Source organism: Pogona vitticeps, chromosome 1 (genome assembly GCF_051106095.1).
Source record: "Pogona vitticeps strain Pit_001003342236 chromosome 1, PviZW2.1, whole genome shotgun sequence".
Classification (NCBI taxonomy): Eukaryota; Metazoa; Chordata; class Lepidosauria; order Squamata; family Agamidae; genus Pogona; species Pogona vitticeps.
Window position 1 is genome coordinate 214,574,712 of NC_135783.1, and position 27,650 is coordinate 214,602,361.

Genomic DNA, 27,650 nt, shown 5'->3' on the forward strand with positions numbered 1-27,650 from the left:
TCCATTCCTCCTTAGTTAGGCCTTTCTGTTAGAGTCGGCCTGATTCCCCGCGCGCGCCTTTTGCTTCCCGCTGAGAGGAGGAGCTTCCCCCCCCTCCCGAGTCGTGTGAGGTTCTGTTTCTTCTCCCCGCCCGTCCGCCCCCCCTCCCTCCGTTCTCTTTTCGCTCGGCCGCGCGCGCGTTCTCGCTCGCTCGCGGAGTGGTTCCTTCCTTCCCCCCGCCGCCTGCCGCCTCACGGTTGTGCCTCTTGACGAAGCCGCCTCGCTCCTCGGCCGGTAGCGCAGCCCCTGCGGCCTTACTTCCGTCCCTGCCCCCCCGGCTCCCTACCCCCCCCCCCCAAGATAACGGTCTCGTTCAGGTCGGGCCCGAGACGAGAGGGCAGGCTCGTGGGAGCCGGGCCCGGCTAAAGCGGGGGGAGAGGCGATGTCTGGCGGGGACTCGGCAGCCGCCGCGGCCTCCCCGCAGCCGCTCCCCTTCTCTTTGCCCAAGCCGCCTCCCCTCATGCAGCTCAACCCGGGCGAAGGCGTGCGCCCTGTGGTGGCCGCCGGCCCGGACCAGTCGCCCAAGAGCGCCCGCATGGGAGGCCGCCCGGATTGGCCGCCCGGGAAGCCCGTCAGCCTCTTGGCTCCCCTCCTCCCGCCTCGAGGGGAGCCCGAACCCCTCCTGCCCTTCGGACCGGCTTCTCGTCAGCCGATGAGGGGGAGAATGCTGGGCCGGGGGGGCGGTGGCGCCGGCCCCGGCGGCGGTGGTGGTGGAGGCGGCGGCGGTGGCGGCGGCGGGAACCTCCTCAGTCCTTCGATGCGACCCGTCGGACCCGGAGCACCCGCCGGAGGAGGAGGAGGAGGCGGTGGCGGCGGTATGGGCCGAGACTCCCTTATGGTGAGTTGGGGGGAGGAAACCCTCGCCGAGGGGGTCTCACCCGCAGGGGCTCTTTGCGATGGATTCTCGCGTTTCATAGGCAAACCGAGCGATTCTCTAGGCTTCATCCTTATCCGTGCCTGAGAAGTGTGGCCAAAGGGAGGGGGATTTATTTACTCCAAACACTCAATGCCCTGGAATCATTTTTATCTGCTCTTTAATACCTTCATGTTAGCCATTCAACATGAATGTCTTAGATGCTAGGAATCCCTTGTGCTACAGCATATCTGGTCTCTGATTATAAACACTTACTTTCATACTTTCAGTTATGTTGTCTTCCCATATTCTGATTTTGTTTTGCAATACTTGTCCAGGGAACATGCTCAGGTTCCTTTCAGGCTTTTTTTAGCAGCTGGTATGCTCTTGAAAGGTAATGAATTAACCTTAATATAAGTTAACACTTGACCTTGTGTTTGAGTGCCACAAAGCATGTGTAACCAAAAAAAGTAATTTTTTGGCATGTATTGACACGCAGTTTCGTTTGAGGGACTATGCATTTTGAAATGTTTTCTACACAAACAAGTGGGAAATCTCAAGAATAACACTATTGTTGCTTTGTGATTTAAATTGGCTTAATCAATAACAAAAGCTGTTACATAAGAAAGTAGTTATTTTATTTTTTAAAATGTATTCTGTTAAATTGGTTTCTTTTTTGTTGAGTAATATTTTAGTTGAATTTTCAAGTTTAGCAGGAAGCCCAGCAGTTGTTCATTTTTATTTGTTGTAGTTGAAAGCAGCTTTGTGGCAGAATATAATGGCTTTGTTCAGTTAAAACAATAAGCCAGAGTACAAAGGATTGTTCTTTATTGTAAACTAGTATTGTTTGGAGGCAGACACGATATTTGTTCCTATTTTCTTTATCTCTTTATAGCAGCTGCTAAGCAGACCAATGTTGTTTAGTATGACATTTCAGCCAGAGTTCTTAGCTTGTTCTTCTGAAACAAACCCATGTTTGCAGAATCGAAAATGGATTTTTTTTACAATTTAAATTAAAAATAGCATTTTTATTTAAATTCTGAATTAAATCAATTTGATTTTTTAAAAATCATTGATTTTTTTCCTACCCTGAATCAAACCCAGGTCTCCTGAGTCTGAGTCCATCACTCTATCCACTACAACCCACTGGAAACCCTACTGACATCTTTAATTAATAGCAGTTCCATATTGAGGTTCACACCAGTGGAGTTGCACTAGTACACATAAGTAATACAAGTTTGGCTTTTCTAGGTCAGAGTTCTCCTTATGGAATAAGGATTGTCAGTTATGTCTCTGTGTTATAAAACTGTTTTTCATATAATATTTTTATAAATAGCATCCAACAATTCTTGGTTTGGCATATCTATTTGATGAAACTCAATAGCGCTTTGTATGGGTTATCTATGTTAATCTTTTTCTTCTATTGATCACTTTGAAACAGGGATTGGGTCTTTAGAGGTGACAGCATTTTATGGGGATGAGAAATGACAAACCTGTTCAGCCCTATTTTCTATTGTATCTAATATTATTCCTGGGACTTCTCGGGATGATATAATTTTGAAAACTCTTCTAAACTCTGTCAGAATCTCCAGTAGTTTCCTAGAGTGATAATATTATTTTTATAGAGGAACCTTAGCTATTATCACTCAGCAGCTTTGTGTAGAGAAAGTTAAGAGACCCCTTTCTAAATGGCTACACTTTCAGGCCTGGAAGTGGAGACTACTTGAAGATGCCTATCCTGAAGAATATTTACAAAGTCTATAGCAAACAAGAATGCATGTTTTTCTATTAAAATGATGTGATTAACTCTAGTATTTTTGAGAAGTAATTTAAATCAATTTAACTTAAATCAAATCCACACTGATTCAGATAAACCAATATTTTCCAGAATTCTGACTTAACATTCCATGTGTGTTCAGTTAATTTACTTTGACCAATGTAACTGCCAGTCTCCCCTCTGCAATGCAACACTAAGAAGACATTACAGGTGTTTAAATGACACAGTAAGACAGACTCATCCATATTCCAGGCTTCTTGTATCATGCAATCACACTCTGGATATTAAAATAGGTAATCCAAAGAAAGTTTGTGGTTACTTCTTAGTGTTTCTAACTCTAAATATTGTGGCTGGAAGATAACAAGTACTGTACCACCTTTCTATACTTTTAAAAATGTATCATTACCATAAGTAACCAGATATCATAGTTTTGTTACTTTGCCTCATTAAAAGAGAAGTACTGGTTAAAACGTAACAAATGACAAAACTGTTGACATTCCCAGGAATGCTCAGGATCTATTACGGCAGTGGTCCCCAAACTTTTTAGCCCCGTGAACCGGTTGGGGAAGGCGGGACACCCCTCTTGTGCTCATGTGAAGGAGCATGTGTGCTCTCACGCACGTGCTCATGTGCAAAGGGTGGTGCTGTGCTCGTGTGGGCACACTCATGTCCATGTACAAAGGGCAGCACAGCGCTCGTGTGGGTGCTATTGTGCGCATTCACAAAGGGTGGCACAGTGCTCGTGAGGGTGTGCTTGTGCGCCTGCACAAAGGGCAGTGCAGCGCTTGTGTGGGTGTGGGCACTTGCAGGCGCAAAGGGCTGTGTGGGGGGAAGTACGTGCGGTGATGATGGGGAGGTCTCCCTCCGCAGCCCAGTCCAGTTCAGACAATGGACTGGCACTGGGCTGCAGACTGGAGGTTGGGGACTTCTGTATTATAGGGAGGCATTTGTGTCTAAATCTTTCTGGTATATACATGCAATTAATTGTCTGAAGGCCTGCTATGTAATCAGAGTAGCCTCAGTAACTAGAATTAGAGATGGGGGCCTTTGTATGCAAATATGAATATCCCCACACAGTTGGTGATAAAGAGGGTCCAGCCCCATGGGGCTGGACGGTCCACTCACCAATCTGATGCAGACAGCGCGATTCTACAAATGGCTCCACAGCACGTGATCCGCTCGCCGCTCCTTGACCTTGCAGCAAGGCTTGTCCTCCCGCCTCCTGCCCAGAGTGGCGAGTGGATCGCACACTGAGAAGCCCTTGGGAAAATTGTGCCGTCTGCATCCACGGCAGATCGGTGAGTGGACCGTCCGGCCCCATGGGGCTGGACCCTCATTAACACCACCTGTGTGGAGACATTTGTATACAAATACCCCCATCTCTAGCTAGAATCCAGTTGGCAAGAGCTGTGTGGTTTTAAGTGATGTCCAGCCACAAATGTTGGTTTTCAATTTAAATTTTCCTATTTTTCTGCAAACACACAAACGAGTGTTCGGATACTTCCTCCTTTTTGATCTGGGAAAGCCTTTGGGAGTACTGTATCATGATGGAGAGGGAGCCTTTAATTTCTGAAAATCATTGTTGATAATCTCTGTCCCAACATGGATTTTAAGATATTAAAGGGCCCTCCCTCCATTCTGAAGCTCTCAAAAGCTTCCCTAGGTTGAAATGGATTCCCAGGGAACTCTTAAGAAGTGAAAGGAATAGATAAGTTTACATTAAATATTAATATCTATATCCATGTGAAGAAGTTGGGAAATAAGATTTCAGCCAGATTTTTCCGCCCCCCCCCCCCCCCAGTCAATGATGTAAGGAAGTCAGTATGGACTGAGTGAGAGGCATTTTCCATGGTTTTATTTTGGCACATAGCATAGATAATCCATTTCAGCAAAGACTTTTGTTGATCTCGAAAGCTAACAGATATCTACTCCTTTGGAAAGACTTAGTAATGCTAACAAATCCTAAGACTTTCTTTACTTCACCTACAATTTGAAAATACAGGCTTAAAATTATTAGTTTGCTTTTTCTGTCTCTGTTTTATATTGTGGCTTGGCTCTTGATGGTCTTCACCAAGCAGTTCTATTTTGCTTGTTAAATACTAATTTTTGAATTCACTTATAATATAAGAAACTGTGGTTCACATCTTCATTACATGGGGAACATACACTGACCAGCCAGAACATTAAAACCAACTGCCTAATATCGTGTAGATTGCCTTCATGATGCCAAAACATCACTGGTGCAGCAATGCATGGACTCCCCAAGATCTTTGAATTTGTCCTGTGGTATCTGGCATCAAGACATTAGCAGTAGATCCTTTAAATCCCACAAGTTGCGAGATGGGGAGGTCCATGGATTGGATTTGGTGTTCCAGCACATGCCATAGATGCTCAGTTGAATTGAGATCTGGGGAGTTTGGAAGCCAGCATGTTGAACTCTTTGTTGTGTTCCTCAAATAATTCCTGAACAGTCTTTGCAGTGTGGTAAGGTGCATTATCCTGCTAAAAGAGGAAACTGCCATCAGAGAACACCATTGCCATGAAAGGGTGTATGTGGTCTTCAGCAGTTTCTAGGTAGGTGGTATGTGTCAAAGGAATATCCACACGAATGCCAGGACCCAAGGTTTCCCAGTAGAACTTTGCCCAAAGAATAACACTGCTTCCACCAGCCAACCTTCTTCCCATAGTGCATCCTGCTGCCATCTCTTAATTACACACACAAACCTGGCCATCCACTTGATCTAAAAGAAAAATGATTCATCACACCAGGCAACTTTCTCCCATTGCTCTATGATTAATTTGTGACACTCATGTCCCCATTGTAGTTGCTTTCAGTGATGGGCAGGGGTCATTCTGGGCACTCTGACTGGTCTGCAGCAACACAGCCCCATAAATAGCAAACTGTGATGCATTTTGTTTTCTGGTGTTTCTCTATCATGGCCAGCATTACGTTTTTCACCAATTTGAATTATAGTAGCTCTTCTGTGTGATCGGACCAGACAGGCTAGCCTTTCCTCTGCACATGTATCAGTGAACGTTGAGCATCTGTGACCCTGATGCCGGTTCACCAGTTGTCTTTCCTTGCACCACTTTTGGTAGGTACTAACCAGCGCATACTGGGAACAGCCCACAAGGCTTACTATTTTGGAGGTGCTCTCAGTTGTCTAGCCATCACTATTTGATCCTTGTCAAAGTCACTCAGATCTTTCCACTTGCCCATATGTCCTGCTTCTGATACATTATATTCAAGAACTGACTGTTCTCTTGTTGCCTAATATATTCTTGATAAGTGTCATTGTAATGATATAATAATACTATTCACTTTGCCTGCCAGTGGTTTTAATTTTGTTGCTGATCAGTGTATGTGAGTGGATGCACAAGGCAATGAGCATTTGGACTTGTGTGCTTTTTGCGGGGTGCAAATGCATTTCCTTTTATTAAATTTAGGCATTCAGAATACTATGAGAATTTGAAGCTTAGTGTCCTGATTTTTGCAAACATCTCTGTGCTGAATCTATTACCACGTACTGTATATTCTTATAAGGTGATCCGGTTATTGTTTTCATAATTTTTTTTTCTTTTGGGAAGCTTACATTTCTAAAATGCTTCTGAAAAATAGTTTTGTGTGAAATATATAAACACACAAAAGAAAAGTGGATACCTGGGTTTGTTTTCCCAACAACTTATGAACATGGCATCTTGGGCTTCTTTTTGTATTATTAAGGCTTTCTTCTGTGTTGTTTGCTATTATGAAATTTTTAAAATTTATCAATACTAGGTTCTTTTAAGTTTTAGTAATATCTGTATTTAAACTGAATGCATTAAGAACATAAGACAGTCATGGGAATCAGAGAACTTTTGAAATGAAAACATTACAGTGCAGTAGTTTGAAAATCTGCAAGATTATAGTAATATTTATTTACGATATAGTTCATGCTTTGCATGAGTAAGCATTTTAAGAACTGTCATTTTAAGGATATATTTTACAAGTATGTAAAAGCTCTGTTGATGAGTTATATAATGTCAACTAAATGGGAAAAAGTTCATATTCTTAATGAGACTTAACTAATGAGATTTAGTTTGGAAACATAGGGCAAAGTCCTCCCCCCCCCCCCCAATAATGCCAATGTGAACATTATTGAATTGGAATTTTCAGCTGCCATTTTGTTTTTCAGATGGGACATCCTGGCATGCCTCATTACCCACCCATGGGAATGCATCCTATGGGCCAAAGACCACCTAATATGCCTCCAGTATCTCATGGAATGATGCCTCAAATGATGCCTCCAATGGGAGGACCACAGATGGGACAGGTAAGTTGGCATCTGCGCTTTTTGTTGTATAAATAGCTTTTCAAGACATGAGCCATATTTTGAAACTAATTTAAATCTATTTTAGGAATAACAGTAGCTCACTAAGATAGGTACGTACTCTAAGATTCATGTCGTTGCTGAAATCCATCCATCCATCCTTCCTTCCTTACTGCTGACTTTACTAAATTAAAGTTCCAGCATACCAATTAAATCTGTGGAGGAATTTAGCTGTATATTTTCTGGAATTTTGTGTCCGTCTTACATATGCAAAATCAAGAGCATATTTCTCATGCTGGTTAAAAATCTTAAGAGACATGGGCAGGGAGCAGTTCTCCCCTTTCAGCATCCCTCATTTGCATTTTGAAAGTTTGTACTTTGTGTTTTCTATGCAGAGGAATCTGAAAAAGTATTCTCTGTCATTATTTCTCTTCTTATAGACCCTTACACTGATGAGCAATTCCATTTCAGTCAGCAGTTAGAACAACCCTTAAACAATCTAGTCAGCTTGGATTGTGGAAAGCTGCCTTTCTTTCTGGCTGTGTCAGACATCCTTCACATTTTGCCACTAGCAATAGCAGCTTCAGTCTCTTTTTCATGATGTATTAGATCAAAGTGAATGAAGGGCACTGTGTCCTGCTATGTAGGTAGCAGGTCAGTTGGATGCCTGGTATCCTTCCAGATTATGAATAGTGTAGCAGTATGTTAGTGAAGATGAGTATAGCACAATTTAGACAAAGACTAAAAACAATTTGAGTTGTGGAAGTTCTTTATCTAATGACCTGTTTTCAGAGGTGATTCTGAATACAAAAACTTTACATTCTTAACTTTGCTTTGACTATTAGTTTCCACTAAACTTCCATTATTTTCATGTTACAGTTATCCCTCTTCTTTCCTGTTATTATCACATAGCAAAAAAGTTATGATGCAAACAAACAACTTGAGATGGTTTAATATTATGGAACTTAATTTGTAGGGGGGGGGGAAATCCAGAATGTAATTGTCTGAAATTCAGAATGTAAAAGCTTTACGTCTTGGTCTCATATCTATAGTCTGTTATCCTGCCGAGACTCTGAGCTCTAGGGAATTTTACGTGCTTATTAGGGAACAGATTGTGAATGTTCAGAATCTCTCTCCCTCTCTTTTGCTTGCTTTTGGGGGCCATCATGTTCCACGGAAGATTACCCACTATGTCTCACCATACTCCAATGTAGTTCTGCCCTTATTTAAGTAATTACTGTTCCTATTGATAGCTTCCCTTCACACATCTTGGAGCTGTGTAGACTCTGTGTTTGAGAGGTGTGTGTATATCCCAGAAAATTAAAACAGCATCCGGGAAATTAAAACTGCCAAACAAATTAACAATGAGCTGTATAACGTGTTGTGGGCCACCGGGTATTTGATAAATCTTGGGGTCTGTGGCTTGCTTGGGTCAGTGCAAACTGGATTTGTCAAGCACCATTGTTTTGTATTATGTAGCCATGTAGGCTATGAGTTTGGCATCTGAATTAAGGAATCCTTTGTTTCTGAAGCTACATGGGTAGAGGTTTTTAGGGACCATCTCTTGCGTGGAACACAATTATTTGGAAGCAGCAGTGGGGCAAGACTCCTTTCTTCTCCTGCTTCTACAGGATGGTGGGGAATGGGAGGGCCACTCCCATTCTTTCTTCTCTTCCTCACGCTTCCAAGAAAACCTTGTGGATTGAGGGTGGAGCAGTAGCCCTACCAAATACCTCTCCCTCCACACAAGATGGAAGGTAAGAGGGAGCAGTAACCTGATGCTCCCTGAAGATACATGGGAATGGGAACACTTGGCCAACCTTCCAGGGATTATGTCCACATATTGGGGGGTGATTTCCCATGAATTGTTTGTGGGGCTTGCCAGTGAAATTGAATGATCAATTAGTATTATTTGTACAATTTGTTTCTCCTATTGCCATCTTCTTAATTCCTAGTGAGAGCTGATAAAAAATGCCACCAACAAAGCCTATAGTTCCCTTTCAGAAATGTATTTCCAGTTAATGTATAATGTATAACCTATAAAAATATTAGTTCTTCATAGTAACTACCATGGGCTCCTGCCATAGATGGCTTGCATTCCTTTACAATATCATTGGCGTGTGGAAAATTGTTCCCTTCACCATATTTATGACTATGGGCAGGTATGGTTTTAATTAGCCAAGGTAGTTTGCATCCTTGTTGCATGCTTTTCTCAGCTTTTTTTAACAGTTCATGTTTTTGAACCCTGCAGTCATAATTCTTAAACTTTATAGTACTCTTCATCTTGGAACATCTTTGCAAGCATAAATCTTACTCCAGTCCTGTGAGACAAGTCTTTCAGGTATTATTCACTGTTCATAGATGAAGTAAATGATCCCTCAAGATTAATAGAGTTTACATATTTCACAGGGATTTGGTCTGGGAATATAAAAGATTTGGGCCCCGTTCCTGCAGTGACTGAATAGAGCTAATGTTTAATATTGTTTTAATATTAACATACTGGCCTTGGGGGCCTGTTCTTGATTGGAGGGGGGGATATTCCTCCACCCCAAATTTCCCACGTCGTCACTATAGATTTCCTTTTGACAGATCACCATTTGTGACTGAAATGTAATTTTCTTATTTGTTGGCCCTTTAAGATTTTGTTCTTCATGGTACCTCCAGCCACATGGGGGTGTAACTTTATGTACTTTGAAAGTCGCCACACTATTACCTCATTCCCTAATTAGCCTTGTACAGGTTTCAATATACTTCTTTATACTTCTTTATCTGCCCCCAATTATTTCTGGTAGAACAGGATTAAACACTGTCTTCCCACCAGTCAAAAGAAAAGAAGTTACATATGAAACAAATTTGATTAGGTAGTAATCACGTACTATAATCATGTTTTGTTTGTAGATGCCTGGAATGATGCAGTCAGTGATGCCTGGAATGATGGCTCCTCATATGTCTCATGCTCCCATGCAGCCTCCAGGACCGGTAACTGTTAAATCTTTTGCTGTTCTCATTTACATAGTTTAGGGTTTTTTGTAATATATAGCATATTTCTTTGTGATTTTGTTGCCTGAAACGTATGTGTTTAAATACTAAGGATTAATGAGGGAAGAAAATGGTTCATGGGTCATATTTTTAAGAGAAAAAAATAGCACTCATTGGTTTGAAATTTTACAAGTAGCAGCGGATATAAGCTTAAACTCTCTCAGCTTTGTTCCCATGAGTTTTCTCTGTAGCACCAGATGATATCTGGAGGTACTTTTCTAGGCTGTTGTGATTTTATCCCCTTACCAAGTGCCCCATCCTGCACTCTGCAGGTTTCACTGTAAACAGTGTGTGCATCTGAAAGTGTGTGCTGTGTACAAAATTATGTTGGTGTACTGCCCACTCCATTGCCCGGCAGATTCCTTTCAGTGTCCAAAATGGCATGACCAGATTATTGACTGAAGCCAATTATAGTGAGACTGGAAATATCTGGCTGTAGCAATTGTTGCAGAGTGTTGAATTTCTGATAAATTTCTCTTCTCACATAGTAGAAGTATGGAGATCCACAGAAGAGAATAGCTAAATGTTCCCTAGAGTTTATCCCTTCTCATTAATTGGTGTTAAAGTCTCATTAAAAAAAGTTTTAAAAAATCTTTACTTAGTTTATTCACGAAGGCTTTCACGGCCGGGATCTAATAGTTGTTGTGGGTTTTTCGGGCTCTTTGGCTGTGTTCTGAAGGTTGTTCTAACGTTTCGCCAGTCTCTGTGGCCGGCATCACAGAGAGTGCTGTCCTCAAAAGATGCCGGCCACAGAGACTGGCGAAACGTTAGGAAGAACAACCTTCAGAACACGGCCAAAGAGCCTGAAAAACCGACAACAACCTTTACTTAGTTGTTTGAAATTACAGACTTGTGTATGTTGTTCTCTTTACTACACACATACTTAGTAACCAGCTGAACAGATCAACAGGAAACAGCTGCCACTAACTGAGAAAAGAGGGAAAGAAGCACTCAGCAGAGGGGTAGGGTTCTCCTTGAGTTCAAAGACTGGAAGGAATTATTAGTTAGTGCTAGATAGACAGCCACCCTAGCCCAGAAAAGTCTTTTCCAGTCACAGTTAATCAGATGTTTATACTTTCTAAGGAAGAGTGTATATTCACAGATCTGTAATCTTGGGCAATTGCTCTCTTCACACACAAAGGGCCTGTTCCTCCATTCTCCACTTATATGATTACTTAGAGTAGAAATCTGCAATTCCCTTGATTCTAGAAATGGATTTTATAAAAGTCTTATGAACGGAAGTCACAAAATATGTTGCATATCACAGAAACAGATGCTATGCTGTAGGAACTCCAAAATATTGAGAACCATTGTGAAGAACCCAACTTAGAGTGGTGCCTCGCAAGACGATTTTAATTCATTCCGTGGAAATCGCTGTTTTGCGAAAACATCATCTTGCGAAACCCAGTTCCCCACTGGAATGCATTAAAATCTATTTAATGTGTTCCAGTGGGGAAAAATCACTGTCTTGCAAAAATTGTCCATAGAAGACATCATCTTGCAAAACACAGTTCCCCATACCATATTGGGAAAAAACAATCCCCTCACCTGCACTGCCTTTGGAAATTCAATGGGTCTCAGATGGCCTTCCCCCTCTTTCTCTCCTGCAACAAAGAAAGAGGATGAAAAGAATCAAAGCAGCCCCCCCCCCCGGCTCCTGATAATAGTGACTCCTTTTGCCCTGTTCCTTTACCACTGGGGAGAAAAAGAGGAAGAATGCAATGCAAGACATCACCAGGACTTGCTGCCTTTGTAATAGGTCCTGATGAGGAGAAAGAGAGATGAAAAGGAATCTAGAAAAACCAGGGAAATCACAAGTGCAATCTCCCATTAGCACAAATTATGCAGTTGAGTTCCCCACATTTGGGGAAATCACAGGGATCAGCAGCACACCCAATGTGCAATGGATGAGCCTCCCCCTGGGAAAACCACTTTTACGACATGGTATTTTCCCTGCAAGGTATGAGTTGGAATGGTCCTTGCACCTCATACCCCCTTCTGTCCCCTGACAAGGCATGGTGACCCCCTGGCTGCACCTCAGTACAGGGCTGCACAACCCCAATCCTGCCAGAAGCCAAGAGAGCTCCTCAGTGTTTTGGGGTGCCCTGCGGGACCCCCATCAGGGGCTAGGTGTTCCTCCCACAATCCTCTAGTGCACAGGTATTAGCATAAGGTATTTCGTTTCGTTTAGTCGTTTAGTCGTGTCCGACTCTTCGTGACCCCATGGACCAGAGCACGCCAGGCCCTCCTATCTTCTACTGCATATGCTAATACCTGTGCACTAGAGGATTGTGGGAGGAACACCTAGGTAATGCTAATGTGGGGAACTCAACTGCAAAATTTGTGTTAATGGGGATTACATTTGTGATTTCCCTGGTTTTTTTACAATCTATTTACCCTTTGGCTCCTGACTGTTTTCACCATTCTCTACTGTTTAATTTGCAGCCATAGCCCCATTCAGAATGCTTTGCAAGATGGTTTTTTCCCCCATTGAAATAAGACCTACTTTTTTTATCCCAAAAAAGTGGGGGAGAAAGTGTATGCTGTTAGTTTTCCAAGAGGCAGACCCTGGAAAGCCAGCAGCACCCACTTTCTCCCCCACTTTTTTGGGATAAAAAAGTAGGTCTTATGTAATTAATGTGTTTTAATGGGGGGGAACTGTCTTGCGAAACAGGGTTTAAAAAAACCATCTTGCGAGGCAGGGACCAAACGTTGTCCATAGGAATCACTGTTTTGCGAATCGCTATAGCAATCGCAAAAAGTCAATGTCTAGCGAAAAAACTGTCATGCGGGGTAACTGTCTAGTGAGGCACCACTGTATTTAATCCAAGAATAGGGAAGCTTCAGCTCCACAGATGTTGAACAACTGCTGTTCCCATTGTTCCTTACTGCTGGCCAGGATAATTGATCTCCTGAAGTTGCAGTTTAGCAATATTTGGTGAACCACAGATCCTCAGAACTGGTTTAATGTGGTCACAGTTTGTCATCAGAAGTAGCTAGAAACTATAATTTGAAAATAGAACTCAGTTTCCACATAATTGCTACTGTGGTGGCAGCTGGATGTCTTAGATTGAATGAGTAAAGTTAATGATAAATAGCATGAATAAATCTAGAGGGACACATTATCATTAACTGTTGTTTAGCATTATGTCTGGACCATATATGCTTTATTCCTGATCTTGTTTGCAACGAATAAAACTGCTGAAGCAAAGAATATAAATAGTAGATCTTAAAACTTCTTAGAATCTTCAGATACTCAAGCAAAACAATGCTTTGCTCGCCTTTAGCATTGGCTCCCATCTTCCCGATAGCTTCTCTTTTTTTGCACCTAAGAGGATGGGACATGTAGTACCATGTTCCATATTGATAATTGAATATGCTGTTAGAGGTATGCAGAAAATATGACTCTGTGCATGGATGATTTGCATTAAATTGTAGTGACTGCTGCCAGAGAATAAGTGTTGATTAGAATCCTATGTAAGAGGTATCATAAAATTTTAAATATCTTTGTTTTTATTCAGCCAGGAGTGAACAGTATGGATTCTCAAATTGGTAAGTACATCTTGTCACTTGATAGTGCGAAGTCAAATGGGACAGTGGGGTTATAGTAATTATACTATGAATTATAATTTGAAGAATTAGTTTAGTTACTTGAGGAGAATTCCTACTTGATATCTGACTGTCATCGAACAGTTGGATGTACTTCTATCCAATAGAAGGTAGGGTCTTTGAAGAAAAATTCAACTAGGAAAAAAAGGTCATCATAGAAAAACAACAACTCCCAAGGTGAGAAGGAAGACAGCATCCTTTGGATACTGACTGTTGGAAAAATATAAAACCAGGTGAGAATGGAGAATGAATTAGAGTATCATAGATTAGACCAGTGGTTCTTAACCTTTGTTACTCGGATGCTTTTGAACTGCAACTCCCAGAAACCCCAGTCAGGACAGCTGGTGGTGAAGGCTTCTGGGAGTTGCAGTCCAAAACTCCTGAGTAACCCAAGGTTAAGAACCAGTGGATTAGACCATTGTTGACTGAATACTGAACAGGAACACTTCATGCTGTAGCATTTTGCTTCATGTCCCACTTCATTAGCATGTATTTGTTTTCCTTCTGTATGTAGTTGCTTTGAATTTATTAGCCCTGCACAGAATAGTATATTTTAGGCTGATCTTCAGTATTAATCTTGAGGATCTTTCAATTTTGGCTTTTCAGTTCAAACTAAATTTGCTAGTTAGACAGAGCTTCTTGTTGGAAGATTCTCCCACATCCTCAACATTTTAAAAATGTTTTTGAAAAAAAAAGCGCTGAAGAATCCTCTTGTGTCTAGGAGCTATGGGGCAGTTTTGCCATGTTTTTAGAACTCTGCTGCCTCCTACATCCCCATTTTAAAAAACCTTTAAAATTAGATCACTACAGCTGCATAAGGAAACTTTTTCAGTAACATTCCCTTTTTTTGAAAGAATATCCAGTGATGCATAAAGGCCTTCGTAATCAGAAGTGTCTGGATATGTCTTATTGTGTGAAGGTTGTCAGAATGCAAATCCATGTCTGGCTTCCAAAACGTATGTTACATTTAACATTGTTGTGTTAACATATTCCAGCAGCTAAAGCCTTTGAAACCATGGTAAACAAAGTATTTATATTAATATTTGATTTTTAATTTTTTTCATAGGTTTAGCTCCCCCTGGAACTCAGGTAAAAAAGAATCCTTTATTCTTCTAGAATTTTTATTATATCTAGGATTTAGATTTACATTGCCACCATGTACTAACAGGTAGTTCTAATATTTGTAGATATATACATACAGCATCCAAAAATATGGTTCCAGATCATGTTGTCTGTTTCAGTTCTGTAGTTTTCTAATACATAACAGCTACCAGTTTATTTTGGTGTATTGATTTTATTAAGTCCTTCCTCAGAAGCCAGGGCTGCATATATGGTTCCACCCCATTTATTCTTAAAATGTTACCCAGTGATAGGTAAAGCTGAGAATTTGCAAGTAGATTAAAAGGAAGATGGACTGTGGGTCAGTTGTAAAAGCATTTCTAGATCTTTATTTCTAGATTAACCAATATCAGAATTACAATATTGCTATGTTTTACCCATTGAAAGCCAATACATTTTTTTTTGCTCCTTTGGTGAGGGTAGTTTAAACACCTGGGCATCACAGTGGTCTTGTGATGCTCAAAGTTAACCATGTCTAAAAAATTTCCATACAGTTACTGAGACTTTAAACTGCTTGTCAGGATCTTGCCATTTCTGGTGATATTGCACAGACTGTCTTGATTACAGTGCTAGAACATGGTGATTTCACATTGCTAACCATTTTGTTGAACAAGTTGATCTAGCAATATACTGCCCATTTTAATTTGCATGGCAATTGTGTATGTCTTCTGAAATATGATTGCCAATGGAGTGTTCTGTCTAATACATGGTGAGCCAATTTCATCCTCTAGAAATGGCTCTGTAGGCTTACATTTCCCTGGGAGTATCCAGGGTGGACCAAAATAAGGAGTAGATATAAATGTCCAGTAAATGAATTTTGGATTATTGCAGTGCCCCATTTCTTATCTTCCTTCAGTACAGCCACGAGGAGAGAAATTTGGAGCATTTGCTCTGATTTTCAGCTACCTGGTTGGTTATTTCTTGCCAAAACAAAGTGATGATGTTGAACCATACTTAAAACTAATGTTTCCAACTAACAGCTTATTTGCTGTTAGTTGAAATGTTTCTTGCCTTCCTCTTTATAGCTTTGTCTGAAGGAGGAGAGGGAGCCTGGTTTCATATGTATTACTAAGCTGTGCATTACCAGGAAACAACTATTCAGCTGAAACTTTCTATTTAAAATGTCAGAAATTAAGGATCACAAAAATCCTATTGAGGATTTTTGTTGGTATAGGTGGAAATTATGCAGATCATTGTAGCACATTTCCACTAATTAATAAGTTGCTTTTGCATTCCTAGTCATGTGACTTGTCATGTCACCAGGAATTTGAGTGACAAACATTACCTAGTCCAGTTCAGCATCGCAGTTTATGCATTTAAGGTTTATGTTAGCATGAATCTGCAATAGAATTCTGGCCTTGACTTGCATTACTTTGAAGAGCATCAGTGTTTTCAGTATGTAGTGAGCATTTTAGAAAGCACATTTCATTAATTAGAATACTTTTTAAGCTATATTTGAGCATCTACATGTTCTTTATGCTAGATAATGTTATTTTAGCTTTGATTTACTTGTAACCTGGAGAGGCTGAATAAACTTAGTCTTGGTGAAATGCTTTAGAATAAAAATAATTCTACATAAATGTATCCGTCCTCATCACTGCCAGCCATAGCAACCATTTTCTTTGTAAACTGTAATAAAGAACAAGCATGTGGAGTAAGTGTGGCATGACAGGAAGAAGGGACTGAAAAGGAGCAAGTGATGTATTGCAGTGAAACATGTTATTTACTGAAATTAACTATTTTCTTTTCTAATTCAGTCTGCTTCGTTTGCTCAGTGCAATTCAGTGTAAAATTTCTCTTCCTTCTCAGTTATTGCTTCTAAATATATCTTCTAATTTCAGTTGTTGATTTTACACATTAGGGAGGATCAGGATCATGCTTTACCTCTTCTCTACCTGTCCGTTGAATCTTGCACATACAGACCTAACCCATCAAAGTCAATAAACTGTTTGCATGTAAACCAAACCATGAAGACAAACTGCAAACTGTGGGCTTGTGTGTTTCTCTCCAACATAGTGGAAAGTGGGTGCTTCTGCTTCAGGTTCTGATTAGCACTATATCCAAATTCAGACAAACTGCAGTTAGTCTGGTTAGCAAAACAATCCAAACTGTACTTTATGAAGCCGTCATGTTTTAATATTACTTGTACCCACAAGTGTAAGCCATGCAGTGTAAGTCACTGTTAGTTAAAAAATTGAGGTTTGTATATCTGGTTGCATACAAGGTGCCTAACGTGGCACACAGTGAAAAATACATGGAGCAACTTCATGTCTAAAGCCAACGTGCCGCAGCAATTGACGTCATTTGACTTATGCTGGCAGGTCTAAATGAAAGCATTCTTGTCTTTAAATTATTTAAGCTATAGACATAACAATAGACAGTGCAAATCAAAAACAAAGCAGAAATTTGTCTTATCTTCCTGAACTTGGTTGGGGATGGCATGGCATGTGTATGACACCAGCATCTCCTGAATATGAGTCATTGTTAAATGTGACGATTGAGATTATGTGCACTGTGCATTTCATACATAGGTATATGTGTTCAAATTTACACTCTATTCTAAAAATTTGAGGATAATTGTTTTATTTGTCGCTAAATATATACAGTGGTGCCTCGCTTAACGGTTACCTCGTTTAGCGATGTTTTCGCTTAACGATGGTTTTTTAAAAGAATTCTATGCATCATTTAACGATGTTTCCTATGGGCGATTTTCGCTTAGCGATTTCGGGACCATGCTTCACATAGCGAATGCATTTTTAGGTCCCCTGTTTCGCTTAATGATGTCTGGTTTTTCAATTTTAAAAGTGTCTTAAAATGTTCAAAAATGTTTTAAATGCTTGGAATCGTTAGTGCACCTTCTAAAATGTGTGCAAACTTAATTTGGCTTTGATTTGACTTTTCGTTAATTTTTTGTGAATTTTTTCCTCCCCCATAGGAAACAATGGAGCCCAACTTTGGACAGCTCCATTGTTTCCTATGGGGGAGAAAAAATTCACAATAAATTAACGAAGACTCAGAAACTGTTTTAAATGCTTGGATTCGTTAGAGTACCTTGCAAAACCTGTGCAAACTTAGTTTGCCTTCATTCTGAGTCTTCGTTAATTTTTTGTGAATTTTTTTCTCCCCCATAGGAAAGCATGGAGCTGTCAAATTTTGACAGCTGTCAAAAGTTGGTGAGGGGAACAAATTCAGCAAAAATTAACGAAAAGTCAGATCAAAGCCAAATTAAGTTTGCACCTGTTTTAGAAGGTGCACTAACGATTCCAAGCATTTTAAACAGTTTTTGAACCTTTTAAGACACACTTACATTTACAAAAACGGACATCGCAAAACCATTGAAATGCATTGAATAGGCTTCAATGCATTCCAATGGAGGAAACATTGTATCGCTTAACAATGTTTCCTATGGGTTTTTTCGCTTAAGGACGTCAATCCGTGCCTATTAGAACGGATTAACCAGTTTTCAATGCATCTCTGTGGGAAAACACATTTCGCTTAACGATGTTTTCCCATAGCGATGGTTTTTTTGGAACCAATTAACATCGTTAAGCGAGGCGCCACTGTATGTGTGTATATAAATTTGTTACAGAAAAGCAAACTCCTGATAATCTTTCTTCACAAGTGTGCTTCCTTTTTTTTATTTAGCCCACACCTCCAGTAGTTTGTTCAGTGCCACAAACCACACCAATTAATAGCTCTACTAATGAGGAACCTTCCAAGCAGGTATATTTATCTTCAAAAATTTTGGCAAAGTTTGTCTTGCACCCCCTAGATACATTGCAGATGTTCTTCATAGAATAATTTGTTTTTATAGAAATCTATGTGGTCAGAGCATAAATCACCAGATGGAAGAACATACTACTACAATACTGAGACAAAGCAGTCTACATGGGAGAAGCCAGATGATCTTAAAACACCTGCAGAGGTAAAATAAGTTAAGGCTATTTAAGTCCTTAAATGACTATTAAAACTAGTTTTCCCTCTAGATGCAATCATTAATGCCACTTGGTCCCCCATCCTGGAAAGCTATTCATCTTTTTAAAGACTGCAGTGGGAGGAGTGTTCCCAAAGCTCTATTGCATAAATGAAATTTCATATGTAGCCCTTTATTTCTAATGCTGTAACTTTGTTGCTGCTTTAAAACATCATGCTGCTTTAAAACATTTTTACTTTATGCTACTATGTAGAATTTTTTAAAAGTTTTTTTTTAATTTGTTTTAGCAAATGTTGTCAAAATGTCCATGGAAAGAATATAAATCTGATTCTGGGAAGCCATACTACTACAACTCCCAAACAAAAGAGTCACGCTGGGCGAAACCAAAAGAACTTGAAGACCTTGAAGGTAACTTCCACAGAAACTTTTTGATACTTTTGTATGTTCATTTTCATATTTTTATTTATAGTCAGTGCCTGCTAAGGGTGTAAACCAGTGGTGGGGATATGTTGGATAGGTTGGGAGCCAGATCCGATCCTCAGACTCTCTTTGGAGCACCTCATGGCTGTGTAGGAGATTATACCTCCTGATGTTTTTAGGTCCCAGAACTGGCTGGAGTTTTTTCAGCTGGCACCTTAGTTGGGGATCTAGCTTCAAGCTATGTGGAGATCCACTTGTCAGATTTCACCAGATCCATTCTTTGCTTCTCTTTGTTTTCTCTGTGACGGAAAGGTAAAGGTGAGATTCCTTGGCAGAAGTGCTGGCTCCTTCTCTGATTACATTGAGAGTGGCTTCACTCTGTCTTCACTTTCCTGATACTTGAAAGGGAATGGAGGAATGAAGTGGTTAAGCCTTGAGGCTGTAGATTGGTTACTCTCCCACCTGCTTTCCCTCTTGAGAGCGAAGGCTTTAGAGGCGGTTGTCCTGCCTCAAGGTGCTGGGAGCTGGATGAACCATCTTAGTCTAGACTAGCTCTGTCCTTGTCATACTCTATAATCCATGGGTACTGGAGAAATCTGTTTGAACAAGTCAGGAGTGGACCTAAGAAATTCAGATTTCATTATAAGGTGTTACTGCACCTGCACAAATATTGTACCCGAGTGTGTAAAAGAGAGATAACCTCTCTTTGGTTAACCTGTCATGAACAAGGGAAAGGGAACATAATTGACTTCACTTAAGTATTGTGGGATGACCTGAGAAACTGTTATCTCCCTTAGTAATAGGTAGCCTCAGTACCATCTGACAAGCAATAATTTGTTGACTCAAGCAACAGGTCTTTTCTGATTCTGCTCCCCAGCTTCTTTTAACCAGAAATGGTTACAACTGGATCTTTTGCATTCAGAACATAAGGGTTTTTTATGTATGGGCTGTGCTAAAAATATATCAGTGTTTTGATTGAAAGAAATAGAATGTTTTTTTCCTGGGATCCAGTAATTCCCATACATCAGAGAGGACAAGATGCAGAGCCAGGGACTATATGTAGACAATCAATGTATATTTGAACCCCTCAGACAGACCTCTCTTTTTTTCTGCCACAAGAACAACTGTAGCTTCCAGACTCCTTAAGGATGGTGATTTATCATTTAAGTCTTCATGTGTCTCTTCAAGCTATTTACTGTTCCAAAATGACTTTTTCAGAACTGGAAGGGAGCTCCTAGCCATTAAATTCTTTTTAGGCATTTTTAATGGCGTCTGCAGCCCCTACAAGGATTCTTGGGCAGAACATTTCTGGACCTCCTAGAGTTGCCCAGCGAATTCCTAAAACATTTCCACCCAGAATCCATCTCATTTTTGTTTCCAACCAAGTCCCCCTAAAATGCTTCAGAATCTGTATCTGTGAATTACCTGTATACCATGTCATTTAAACTGAAATTAATAACATTTGTGTGTGTGTTTGTTTTTTATAGCAATGATTAAAGCAGAAGAAAATAGGTAGGTCTGAAAACATTTTTTTCTTAATGGAAAGAAGAATACAAAATGTTCTGGTATTTATTGTGTGATGCATATGAGGTTTTACATAAATTTCATCTGAATTATTTAGAGATTTCTTTTTTAAAAAGTTCATCCTCAGAGAGCATGATCCGTGTTTGTTCTCTCAACACGCGCACGCACGCACACACACACACACACACACACACACACACACACACACACACACACACACACACACACACACACACACAAATACAGTACTGTGGAATCTGGCGGTCTTCCAGAAGAGAAGAGCCTGGCCCTAAAACTTCTCCAGGAATGAACAGATATTGTCATAAAACCTGCTGACAAAGGAAGTGCCATTCTAATACTGAACACTACAGACTGTGTAGTAGAAAAATAAAGACAATTGAAGGATAAAAAGAAGCAAAAACTCTTGGACAAAAATGTTACTACAGAACTCAGTGGTGATAGTATTAAAATGATGCAAAACCTTATAGTCCAGGAATTTCTTAACAACATGACAGATAGTCACCTTATAAACACAGCTCCTCTTACTGGGTGTTTTTACACGTTGCTTAAAAATCCAGAAAATCAACCACTCAGGACTCCCTGTTGTTTCAGCTGATAAGCTAGTGAGAGGATCTCCCTGTAGATTTACAGGTAAAGGTAAAGGTAAAGGTTCCCCTTGACAATTTTTGTCCAGTCGTGTCCGACTCTAGGGGGCGGCGCTCATCCCGCTCTTCAAGCCATAGAGCCAGCGTTTTTGCCGGAAGACAATCTTTCCGTGGTCACATGGCCAGTGCAACTTAGACACAGAACGCTGCTTACCTTCCCACCGAGGTGGTACCTAATTATCTACTTGCATTTGCATGCTTTCGAACCGCTAGGTTGGCGGGAGCTGGGACAAGCGATGGGCGCTCCGTCGCGTGGATTCGATCTTACGACTGCTTGGTCTTCTGACCCTGCAGCACAGGCTTCTGCGGTTTAGCCCACAGCGCCACCACGTCCCTACAGAGTAGGGCAAAAAAGCCTCCCATGCTGTCTCAAAGATATCAGTGATTTCTTGCTCAGAACATGGATTTGATAATGATAGCTACATTGGGTGTCACATCTCTTTATAAACAACATACCACATTGTGATGGGGTTCAAGCTTTAAATTGTTTATTTTACTGCAGGAGTCCTGAAAACCCTGCCACAAAGGTTGTTACTAGTTTACCAACATTAGTTCCTTCTTGCAATAATTTTACACTCAATAGAAAGCACTGCTTACAATTGCAAGATACAGCAATGGGCATTAGCATGGCTCCTTGTTATGTAAATTTATTCACAGCCAAGCTAGGAGAAAACATTCTGAAAGAGGTGAAGATGGGAAAACCTCTTACATGGTGGAGGTGCACTGATAGTGTCTTTATGATCTGGATAAAAGTCAGAGGAATTGCCTAGAGGAATTTAAATCAAAATTGAAGGAGGCTACCAGCTTCTGGGAGATCTCTGTAGGGAATTCCTTTGAAGTTTAGTGGTGTGAGAGCCTGTTGATTCTGTAGGGAGAAATGAGTTGTGGGAGTTACCTAGTTCATCCTCTGTAGACTATAGACTTTACAAAACTTGGAGATGAATTAGACATTGTGCTAGAAAAATGTGACACATACATATTGTGATAAATAATTTACTCCAGTAGGCAACGTTGTTAATACAGAAAATATGTCTGTTGTTTGTATAGTGGGAAACCGGAAGAATCTGTTCCAGCATCATCTGCTGCTATTGCACCAGGAGTTACAAATGCTGCTGCCACTGTTCCTGAAACACCTGCAGCTGTACCTTCAGCTCCTGCTGTTCCTCCTGTTGTGTCAGCTCCTGAAGCGGAGCCTTCTGCTGTTGCAGTTGTAGAGAGTGAAAATCGAGTCCCTGCTTCAGGTGATGAGCAGGTGCAGCCAACAGCTCCTGTTGCACCAGAACAGACTGCAGAAATTGTCACAAACTCTGTAGAAGACACTTCTAAGCAAGAATCCTCAGAGTAAGTAACAATTTTTAATGCTCTCACTGGATACTTTGTTTCAGAAAGAATAATTCATAGTTTAGGAGTTTACTTTCAATCAAACATTTGAAAGTAACTTCTTCCTTTCTTTTCTTGCCATTCTGTTTTTTTCTCTGGGCTTGCACACTGTCTGATCTTCCTAGATCCTTATTACTACAGTGGTGCCTCGCTTAACGATTGCCCTGCATTACGACGAATCTGCTTTATGACAATCTTTTTGCGATTGCAATCGCAAAACAATGGTCTAAAAGGGGGAATTTCGCGTAGCGATGATCGCTTTACGATGATCAAAACCAGCTGATCGTGGGGGTTTCAGAATGGCCGCCGGGTGCTTAAAATGGCTCCCCGCTGTGCTTAGGGTCGGATTCCTTGCTATACAAGCAGCTAAAATGGCTGCCGTATGGAGGACCTTCGCTGGACGGTGAGTTTTCAATGCGGGTTTCAATGCGTTTCAGTGGGGCTTTTAATTTCGCTTTACGATGTTTTCGCATAACAGCGATTTTCCTGGAACTGATTATCGTCTTTAAGTGAGGCACCACTGTACAGCAATAGACAATCAACCACAGTCTCAATGGCCACTGTCTTGTTGGGCTTTTCCTTGCACATGCAAGTGATTGCCCTGTTTGATGAGGTGTGTGTTGTGTGATCAGTTGTGCAACTGTGTGGTGTTAGTTATGCAGATGGAGATCCTCAATAGGGTATTCGCCAATATATTGATAGTTTTGATGATTCCTATTTGCCATTGTTTGGCTTCTTTTTTGATTTGTTAAATGACTGTTGTTCTATTTGTGTATGCAGTATGAGTGTTTTATTTCTTAGGATATTGTGATTTATTTCATATTTATGTTACTTCAGATGTAAACTGGCCAGAGTAGTGCCCAGCACCAATTGGTATGGTATACAAGTGCAGTCAGTCAATCAATATTCAGAGTACTGACAGAATCAATGATAACCCTGTATTATAGTTTTATGTAAAAATGCTATTTAAACGGAACTTTGATGCCTCTATGTTGCAGTCTGCAAACTGCCAGTTAAGATCCCAGGTATGAGATGCTAAACAGTCTAACAGCAGTGCATGATCTCAGGATTAGTGCTACTCCCAGTTGAAAACTAAGAGAAAAAATCCAGTCGTGTTTCTCCTCCCCCCCCCCCCCGCTCCCTGGAACGAACTCTTGGCAGAATGAATTAACATACTGTATGCCCTATGTCCCTTCAGAAGCAGTGTTAGAGGATTAATGGCATCTTTTTGGTAAACCTATGCTGGATGGAGCCCCAGTGTTTCTGGATGTGCAAGAACCATTGCATCAGAGGCTTGTAGTTTCCAGACAGGAACTGTTGAGACTATTCTGATCAATCCCAGTGACTTCAGTAAATCATTGAGTAGTATGCTGGGCTCTGCTATATTCTGGCATTCAGTTATGCTTTATGTTTGTTTGGGTTCTGCTGGATGTACAGAAGAGGGCATTCACATCCTTGTTTATCATTCTTACCCATTTAATTAGTACTACGTTTTACTAAAGTATCATGATTTTTTTTTCCAATCCATAGTGTTGCCCCCAAAAAAGAAGAGGAGGAAGCCCAGCCGGTTAAAAAAACCTATACTTGGAATACGAAAGAAGAAGCTAAGCAAGCATTTAAAGAGCTGTTGAAAGAAAAGGTTTTTAAATTGAGACAATTACTTTTTAAAAATTCAAGTTGCATTAATGTATTATTCCATGTGTGAAAATTGGATGCTTTTTTATTTTTGAAGGATTTTTAGGTTTTAGTTATTTTATTTTTTCTAAGTTTGTTTTTAAAGTTTGAAATGAATGAATACTTAATAGATGTATTTTTTTGAGTTTAATTGCTTTTTAGTCTGTAATTTATTGTGTTTTTAGTTTTATTTGTTCTAACTACCCTGTGTCCCGTTGTCACAAGAAAGATGGCCTACAAATGATTTTTTAAAATTTTTATTTATTTATTTATTTATTTATTTATTTATTCATTTATTTATTCATTTATTTATTCATTTATTTATTCATTTATTTATTCATTTATTTATTTATTTATTTATTTATTTATTTATTTGACTTATATACCGCCCCATAGCGCTACAAGCACTCTCCGGGCAGTTTACAGTTTTTAATTATACAGGCTACACATTGCCCCCCCAGCAAGCTGGGTACTCATTTTACCGACCTCGGAAGGATGGAAGGCTGAGTCAACCTTGAGCCGACTACCTGGGATTTGAACCCCAGGTTGTGAGCACAGTTTTTTTAGCTTGCAGTACAGCGTTTTAACCACTGTAACTATAAGGAATAACATTCTAGTTAGAGTAAAGATGGAGAAAATATTCTGGACGACAAAGTTAATTTACACTCTCAAGTCTAATGTCATCTAAATGTATTTGAAATGGGGAAAATAGCAAGAAGGTTAACTAATTGTTATGTGTAAAGCTTATTCAAGTGGCCAAGGCAGATATATATTTCCAGTCTTCTGGGAAGCTCAGAGAATGGGAAGGAGAAGTGGAACTGTTATTTTTAAAAAATGTGGAATCCACTTTCTTCATAATTTTCATTCTTAGAGAATGACTGAGAAGCATGTATAAAGTGCTGTCAGTGCCAGTTTGTTAAGTAGCTTTATGTTCGAAATGTTACTCCTGAAACAATTGCTGCAGGATCAAAAGAAAGCCATATGTTTTCCTGAGTTTAACACACTTTCACAAAGGGAGAGGGATGGGAAATAGGAAAAAATGAAGCATTTCTTGACCAAAAGTGCTTTGTGCATCACATTTGTCTGTTGTTTGTTTTATGGATGTTTAAGAGCAGTGGTCCCCAACCTTTTTTAAACCGCGGACCAGTTGGGGGGTGGGGCACGCTCGTGGGGGGCATGCTCGCGCACATGTGCAGATGGGTGGGGGCGCATGTGGGTGTGTAGAGGATATGGGTGGGCGGTCTGTCTTGGTGGCCCGGTCCTGCCAGGGCCATGGCCCAGTAGCGGACCAGGGGTTGGGGACCCCTGTTTTAGAGGAAAGAACAGAAGAAATATTCTGTGTAAATTTTCTTTGTAAAATATTTCTCCCTTGCTGTGAACAAATACTCTTTACACTTCAGCAAATTTGGTAATGATTTTTGCTTAACATATTAGATTTCAGGGATGTGCTTGGCCAACATTTTCATATTTATTTTATTTTGGGTTCTTAAGGGGGGGGAAATATTTCATTTTCATATTTTTCTTGCATGGGTCCTTTTGTTTTTCATGAAAGAGAATGCTTCTTTTGGATCATTTTTCCCCATTTGTATTTTCTGGCATTACTCCAAAAATGCTTGAGAGAACCCATAAAAACCGCTCCAAAAAGCAAAGGTGAGGAAACAGATTCATTTTATTCCAAAAGCAGAGAAGAGCGCATGAGGAACTGAGTTTGTTATCAGAGTTGTGCAGGCATCCATCCACCCAACTGGTGTATTGACAGAGTCCTCTCCTTGTCCCACCTACTTCCACATACTAAAGCAATACCATTACCCAAAGCCCACCAAAGCATACATATTTAACAGAATAAACACACTTTAAACCAAATAAGATATTTTTAAAAAATCAGCCAAAGAAAGTGTGTGCACACATGTGCACAAACAGACACTTGGGAAAGAAATATGAAATAAAACACATACAAAGCCCCCCTCTCCCCCAAAGTGAGAAAGCTTTCATGTACTCTTCTTTTGTTAATATGAACCATTCATACTTGAGAGGCTACCTCTTAGAAATGAAAACTAAAATGAAAAAAGAGCCCTGTTAATGTAAACACAAAAGGCACTTCCCTATTAGATATCACAGTTGCTTTAATTAACATTTTAAAATTGAACATGCAATACACAATTGCATTGATTCTGGAAGTTATATTATTCATTTCTTTCTTCACAGCGTGTACCATCCAGTGCTTCTTGGGAGCAAGCTATGAAAATGATAATTAATGATCCAAGATACAGGTATAATTCTTTCGTATTTCTTTTCAATCAACATGATATTAAATGATTATTTCTATAAAGCAGTATTCAGATGATGGAAGCAATGTCATAATGTTAACTTAATTAGTTTCGGAATATTGGTGACTCCTCCCCGTGCCGGATGTGTTTGTATGTGTGTGCATGTGTGTGAGCATGCATATTTGTTTGTTTGGAGGAGATAATATGCTGCACATTTGAAGATTATCCTGCGTGCACATTTAATAGGAATATCTGCAAAAGGACCAATAATAATTGAACATCTTGATTTTTCTCTTGTCACATTTTACAGCGCTTTGGCAAAGCTAAGTGAGAAAAAACAAGCTTTTAATGCTTACAAAGTCCAGACAGGAAAAGAAGAAAAAGAAGAAGCAAGATTAAAGTACAAAGAAGCAAAAGAATCTTTTCAGCGTTTCCTTGAAAATCATGAGAAGATGACATCCACAACTAGATACAAGTAAGATTGTGTAGTACTGATCAGACATTATTTTACATTTCAGTGTTGAAACTCCTGTGGTGAGAGGATTTAAATTTCACATAATTGTGTCAATGAACATTTGAAAGCCTTTCTTTCGTTTGGAACATCTTCAGGTTCTGTGTTAACATGTAGAATGGGGTTTGCACAAATTTATGTTTGCTGTAGCCATTCTTTATATTTACATGTGGAGTTTTGTTCTCTGTCGCTTGGTAATGACAAATGTGAGTTTGTGCAAAAATCAATTTTGTATCATCCTAATATGGAAAGTTGATAAATACATAAAAACAGCAACAGTGTAGTGTAGTAGATGATGGATTTGTTTTTTGAGAAGCACCTTGGACAGTCTAATGGTGTCACGGTCAAAAGTATGACACTTGAACAAATCCTCAGGGCAACATAGACTCTAATTTTCAGCCATAATGGACAAGATTCCACCTCTCTCAAATCGACTTCATCCCTGCATGCATGCGCGTGACTCCATCTCCCTCCCTACAGGGTTACATCACAACTAAAACCAAAGGGGTTGAACACAATTGCTGCACAG

General features: G+C 40.1%; 1 protein-coding gene and 1 non-coding gene across 6 annotated transcripts in view; one reads left to right on the top strand and one right to left on the bottom strand.

Annotated features, from left to right (window-relative positions):
- The window catches only part of PRPF40A (pre-mRNA processing factor 40A), a 42,903-nt gene that overhangs the window by 335 nt on the left and 14,918 nt on the right, over nucleotides 1-27,650 (top strand). Inside the window, exons 1-13 of one of the 5 annotated variants that reach the window (XM_072983148.2) lie at nucleotides 728-877; nucleotides 6,845-6,982; nucleotides 9,878-9,958; nucleotides 13,540-13,570; nucleotides 14,694-14,716; nucleotides 18,392-18,469; nucleotides 18,561-18,671; nucleotides 18,968-19,088; nucleotides 20,588-20,612; nucleotides 22,337-22,630; nucleotides 24,200-24,308; nucleotides 26,549-26,613; nucleotides 26,921-27,085. In XM_072983148.2, coding sequence (XP_072839249.2) covers nucleotides 797-877; nucleotides 6,845-6,982; nucleotides 9,878-9,958; nucleotides 13,540-13,570; nucleotides 14,694-14,716; nucleotides 18,392-18,469; nucleotides 18,561-18,671; nucleotides 18,968-19,088; nucleotides 20,588-20,612; nucleotides 22,337-22,630; nucleotides 24,200-24,308; nucleotides 26,549-26,613; nucleotides 26,921-27,085 — 1,322 coding nt within the window. In that variant the 5' untranslated portion in view covers nucleotides 728-796. Of the gene's footprint in view, nucleotides 1-727; nucleotides 878-6,844; nucleotides 6,983-8,610; nucleotides 9,321-9,877; nucleotides 9,959-13,539; nucleotides 13,571-14,693; nucleotides 14,717-18,391; nucleotides 18,470-18,560; nucleotides 18,672-18,967; nucleotides 19,089-20,587; nucleotides 20,613-22,336; nucleotides 22,631-24,199; nucleotides 24,309-26,548; nucleotides 26,614-26,920; nucleotides 27,086-27,650 lie in introns of those variants that run through there. The other 4 variants (XM_078376567.1, XM_078376561.1, XM_072983151.2 and 1 more) reach the window with 4 other exon arrangements.
- On the bottom strand, nucleotides 11,823-11,986 carry LOC140703350 (U1 spliceosomal RNA). Its single transcript, XR_012082783.2, has one exon. It is a non-coding gene; the product is annotated as a U1 spliceosomal RNA (small nuclear RNA).